The sequence below is a fragment of the Paramormyrops kingsleyae genome, chromosome 22, assembly GCF_048594095.1.
Source record: "Paramormyrops kingsleyae isolate MSU_618 chromosome 22, PKINGS_0.4, whole genome shotgun sequence".
Taxonomy (NCBI): Eukaryota; Metazoa; Chordata; class Actinopteri; order Osteoglossiformes; family Mormyridae; genus Paramormyrops; species Paramormyrops kingsleyae.
Window position 1 is genome coordinate 7135129 of NC_132818.1, and position 5232 is coordinate 7140360.

The window sequence follows — 5232 nt, forward strand, 5'->3', positions numbered from 1 at the left end:
GCGCAACCCACCGAATCCCCTTGAATGGGGAATATCCAGACGCCCACTCCCCATTTACTAGTACCATTTAATATTCCTTAAGGTGCACTTAATTGGGCCAAAATAAACAGAAAATTTCTAATCGTTTATTTACATTAGTTACTGTTTATGTACAGTACAGGGAATTATGACACAAATAAAAGACAAACTAATGCGAATAAACAGGCAATCCACATATTTAAAAGTTGAAAGTGCTTTTGTCATCTGAAATGTGAAATGCATAGCCTTCAGCTGTAGTTTCTGGGGCCACAGTCAGGTCTTCCTCTTCCTGTAAAGGAAAGAAATGCATCCATTATTTAATAAATGCTACACAACCCCCCCCCCAGATGCACATGTAATCCAATCAATAACTTTAAGGCACATTATAGTTCAGAAATGTAGCTACTGACATACAACATTTCCATGGGCTTTGAACCTGCATTTGGGTCAGTCTCAAGTCCCATATGTCGCTCACCTCGCCAGAGAAATACTTCTCAATCAGGTTGAGGGCTGCTCTGTAGATCATCTCATTTTCATGGGTCTGCAGGGCTTCAAGCCGGTCCAGTCCACCGCATTCCTCGATCATTAGACACAGCTTTTCGACCTCTCCGATTTTTTCGCCTGCCTGAAAATAAAGAGAGCCAGAAAGCTGTAAATAACTCAAATCCCAGAATGCACAGTGAAGAACCAAGGCAGGTAACTAACACCAACCCAAATAAGAACCCTTAGCAGCCATAATCAAAGTGTTACCCATGACAACATCCTTAACCCCAACTGCAAAGCTACCTCATGCCAACTGTAACCCAAAATCTAAACCTAAAAAAATCAATACCACAGAAAAGATGGGTAATACAGAGAATTCCCTAACCCTTCCTTATCGCAAGTCTAAGGTTAAGCTTAATTTCAGTGATGGTCCCTCTGTGGGATGTGAACAGACCCTGCCAACATACCAAGAAGATGTTAGAGATGGCATCCAAGATGACGAGGATGGTTTTTCCATCTTTAGTGGACAGCAGGTTAAGCAGTGGTTCCAGTACATTCTGCTGAACCAGGTACACAATCTGGTTAACAGTGCCCCCACAGGTATAATTCGTTACTGCCCAGACTGCCTCCTTCTGAGTCTTGTAATCAGCCTAGAAAAAGGAAGAATAAGCAATTTACATTTTGAGCCCCATCTACTACCTTACTGAGAAATTGCACATGCTATTCTTAAGATGGCAGCATCCAGGAAGCAGAGACATACCCGTCGCAGGAGATCTACAAGGAGCGGGACCAGGCCAGCATCGATGACCTCCTGGATCTGCATATCCTTTCCAGCGGTAATATTGGACAGGGTCCAGACTGCCTCCTTCTGGATGCTGTTCTTGTTGTGACGTAACAGGGGGTGAAACATGGACAGGGCACCAGCATCCAGCACCATCTGCGTCTGTTCGTCCGTGCCGGTCACAATGTTGCCAATCGAGCGCAGCGATGGGGTCTGGAAGGTTTTTTCAAACACATGCCAGATGTCATTTAACTGCTGGCTGTACTTTTGTCCAGTGTAAATCTCCACGTTTAATAGATTTTATTTACCGACTCTAATTGCAAGGGTGACACATGCACAAACAGGTGATCCTCTAGCTACATGTAGCCTGATCAAATCGCAGGAAGTGAACTATACTACACCTAAGCTACATTAACAGCCATGTGGGGCTCAATTATCCAGGCATGCAACTGTAACCCTTAGTAATAATTACAGTTATTCACTAGAGGAGGAGGGATTCCAGAAAGCCTTACCATAATGGAGATTTCCCCAGAGCCCAGGAACTGCACGAGCCGTGTCACAAGGCCCGTCTGCAGCACCACCTCGATGCGGTCATTCGGCCCGTCGGTGAGGTAGGACACGGCCCAGCAGGTATCTGCCAGGACTTCCTTGTCGCTGTGGTGCAGGAGTCGCACCAGCGTGGGGAGGATCTGCTGAACTGCAGCCAGTGGCGGCGCTGGGTTTTTATTGCGACAGAGGTTCGACAGCGTCCACGTGACATTCCTCAGGTACCCAAGCTGTGAGGGAACGGCACGTCATTATATCTCTCAGCAGAATGTAACCGCAAAGACGGACCGTATCCAAAATGTCTGAATTTAACAATAATCACATTATTCAAATGTGATTCTAACATGGGAAATACATCTATTCCCAAATAAATATAATTTTATTTGGCTGATGCTTTCATCCAAAGCAACGTAAAACAGTGGAAGTAGGGTCAACCAGTTCCTGGAGGAACTGGGCACTAAAGACCTTGTTCAAGGGTCCAACGGTGATTATCTCTCTGCCCACCCTAGGATTTGAACCAAGGACCTTCCTGTCACTAGCACAGTATCCTAACCCGTTGAACCCCCTGCCCTCCAGTTATTATTCACTTTTTGTAGTAGTGCAGTACCATGACCGCCCAGCAGTTGGGGGGTGGAGAGTCCAGTGGATTACATTGTTGCCTCCTGACTTCACGGCTGGGGGCACAAATCCTGCCTGCATGACTATATGTTTACATGCTTGCATGTTCTCCTGCATGTAACATGACTTTCCTCTGGTTTCCTCTTGCACTCCAAAGATGCAAACATATGCATCATTAAATTGCTTAATTAAATTGTTACTGTTAACTTGTGCAGGTAAATGCCTTGTAATGGACAGATATCCCCACCCAGGGTGTTCCCCTGCCTTGTGCTGCCTGGGGTAGGTTCCAGCCCCCCTGCAACCCGAAGTATATCTCTAACTCACCGTGAACACTGAGAGATCAGGGACTGTAAGCAGGGACAGGAGAGCAGCCACACCTCCGTGTTTGATAACCTTGTCTCTGTAGGCTGAGCCATCGCCTGAAAGGAGGATGCATTTCCAAATGAGCTTTATCAAGTCCCATCAAACTTTTATTTTCTCAGTACAATGATACAATATAAATTTTTTAGCATAGCAAAGGGTGTCACTAACTTCTTAGTAAAGAGTACTTACCAGCAATGTTACCCAAAGCCCAGATGGCCTGCTCACTGACATGGACATCCGGAGATCTGACTAGGTTTATGAAGGCTGGAACTGCCCCCCCTTCAACCACAGCTCTAGTCTGGTCTGATGTCCCAGAAGCAATGTTGGTCAGAGCCCAAGCAGCCTCAAACTGGATTGGGGGGCAACCTGCCACACCCAGGAAGCCAACAAACTTTGGGATGAGCCCAGCACTGATGATATGGTCGATTGGGGGGTGCCTCTCTCGAGACAGCAGTTTTCTGCAGTGACAAATATTGAGGTGTAAAAACACACCGAGCAGTGAATAATTTTAGCACTGGATAAAAGTTGCTTAAGAAAATTTTACCTGGCTGCCTGCGTGGCTTGCAACTGATGATCCAGATTGTTGCTGTTAACTCCAGCTACAATCTCATCCACGGTCCAGTGCTGGGCAGCCTGTAATTTTAAATTAGTATAGGTCGCGTTTTAAAGAACCGTACTCATTCGATCATGCTGTGCCACCTAATTAACTTAGCGTGAATTAGTCTAACCTGTTTGTTTTGACTCTTCTCTTGAAGCGGGGATGTCGCCTCATCCGGAAAACTGCTGACATTCCTCCGTTTAAGAATCTGCTCGTCCTTCTTCGCCTTGCGGAGTTCCACGTTGACTTCGATTCGCCTACGCCGCAGTTCCTGCCGAAAGACAAAACTAAAACTTGTAAACAATCCAGCGTATCGATTTCATAAGCAAGCATACTCGGCACTATTGAAGTGTACACGGGAACTTACGTTTGCATCCTTTCCTTTATTCTTAAATTTGTTCAGACGAATGGCGTTCTCGTTTCCAGCAGACATATTTACCAGGCGGAACAATCGGATTAATATATATATATTTTTTTACCTTAAACAGATGCAGAATAACAACATTTAGAAAACATAACAACAATGAAGCATCTTTCTTCTTGTACTACAAGATATAGAAATACCAGATAGTCTAAGAGATGGGAATTAGATATACTAAACGGGGAATTTAATTAGATAATAAATACTAAGAAACAGATTATCTAGTTATAAGTGATGTAATTTATATAAAATCTAAACTGACTTCCAGAACTTAACGACTTACCACTGCAGGTAGGTAGCTCTCCAAGTTTAGAAAGTGTGACTGTCTAAAATGAAAAAAGGTTTTTTTAAATTGCCGGCAACAGCCACTCCTGATTGGTCAGTTCAGGTGAAAGCGTGTTCCCATTGGCCTCTTTTGAAAAATCACACCACGCTCCGGAAACGTTGTCAAGGGAAACGCTTCTACTATCGCGAGACTGCATCATTCGAAAAATACGTCATCTAAATTTGTAACCCATCCCATTTCCCTCCTTCAGGCTAAAGTCATACAGATACCTACTTTACTATTAGCCCAAAAACATTGGTACAACACGAAACAAATGGATTTATTGTCAAAACATAATTTAAATTACAATTGTTAAAAGAACTATTGTTAATTGCAACTGTTATTAAAAGACATTCTTTTAAAACCACCATCATAGCGACCCAGTGGCCTAATGGATAAGGCATCAGCCTCCGGAGCTGGGGATTGTGGGTTCGAGTCCCATCTGGGTCGGACTTCAAGTCGTTTATTTATTAACAAAAATAAATCTTAGAAACACCTCACATTGTTCCATGGTTTCGCTGTATTAAGAATCGAGCAGAAAGCGGAAATACTGCAATAGGACGTTTTTGCCCATACATTACAGCAAGACAGGAATTTTCGATTCTTCACAAACATTTTGAGATGGGTTGGTTCACGCTTCTAAAGGACTCAGAAATGTAGGTATAGGGTTTAAAATTGTACACTATACGCTGCTGAACTTTCTATGCTGGCAAAAGCACATGGCAGCCCAAACGCAAAACTCACAGAACTGACTGAATGATTAACCAAACAATCTTTACGTAAAGTAAATTGTTGAGCTACTCTTGGGTAAGGTTTTGACCAAAAGATGATACCATGTAACCTGAAACAACTGAAGCACTAGCATACACACAATTGAGACCTTGAATAGCATACATCATAAAAAGATCAAAGAGGAAGTATAAAATTCTTGTTCTTTTTCAAAGACCCCCAAAGAAGTTAGATAATATTTAATTAGGGTGCAATATCATTGTTTTTTTCAATTTCATATTCTTCTTTAGCGATTTCAGAAAAAGGCACAAATAAATGAATTCTTAAAAACGTAGACAGCTTATGCCGAG

The 5232-nt window shown here is 43.1% G+C and overlaps 1 protein-coding gene and 1 non-coding gene across 2 annotated transcripts; one reads left to right on the forward strand and one right to left on the reverse strand.

Moving 5' to 3' along the window:
- Nucleotides 1–103: 103 nt before the first annotated feature.
- Nucleotides 104–5093, reverse strand: LOC111843286 (importin subunit alpha-1-like). The gene is made up of 11 exons (XM_023810747.2): nt 4112–5093; nt 3775–3886; nt 3538–3678; nt 3354–3442; nt 2999–3267; nt 2771–2865; nt 1795–2058; nt 1262–1495; nt 969–1151; nt 494–643; nt 104–307 (listed from the first exon to the last, which is right to left on the reverse strand). Exons 2-11 carry the CDS (start codon nt 3838–3840, stop codon nt 218–220), a joined length of 1581 nt encoding a protein of 526 aa, XP_023666515.1. The 5' UTR covers nt 3841–3886; nt 4112–5093; the 3' UTR covers nt 104–217.
- On the forward strand, nt 4531–4603 carry trnar-ccg (transfer RNA arginine (anticodon CCG)). The gene has a single exon. It is a non-coding gene; the product is annotated as a tRNA-Arg (tRNA).
- Nucleotides 5094–5232: the final 139 nt, after the last annotated feature.

Coding starts and splice junctions, on each gene's coding strand:
- LOC111843286 (XM_023810747.2), bottom strand. CDS start 3,840: ATGTCTGCTGGAAACGAGAACGCCATTCGTCTGAACAAATTTAAGAAT. Junction 2,866..2,998: donor GGCTTTGGGTAACATTGCTG/GTAAGTACTCTT, acceptor TCCTCCTTTCAG/GCGATGGCTCAGCCTACAGA. Junction 308..493: donor AGAAGTATTTCTCTGGCGAG/GTGAGCGACATA, acceptor TTTCCTTTACAG/GAAGAGGAAGACCTGACTGT.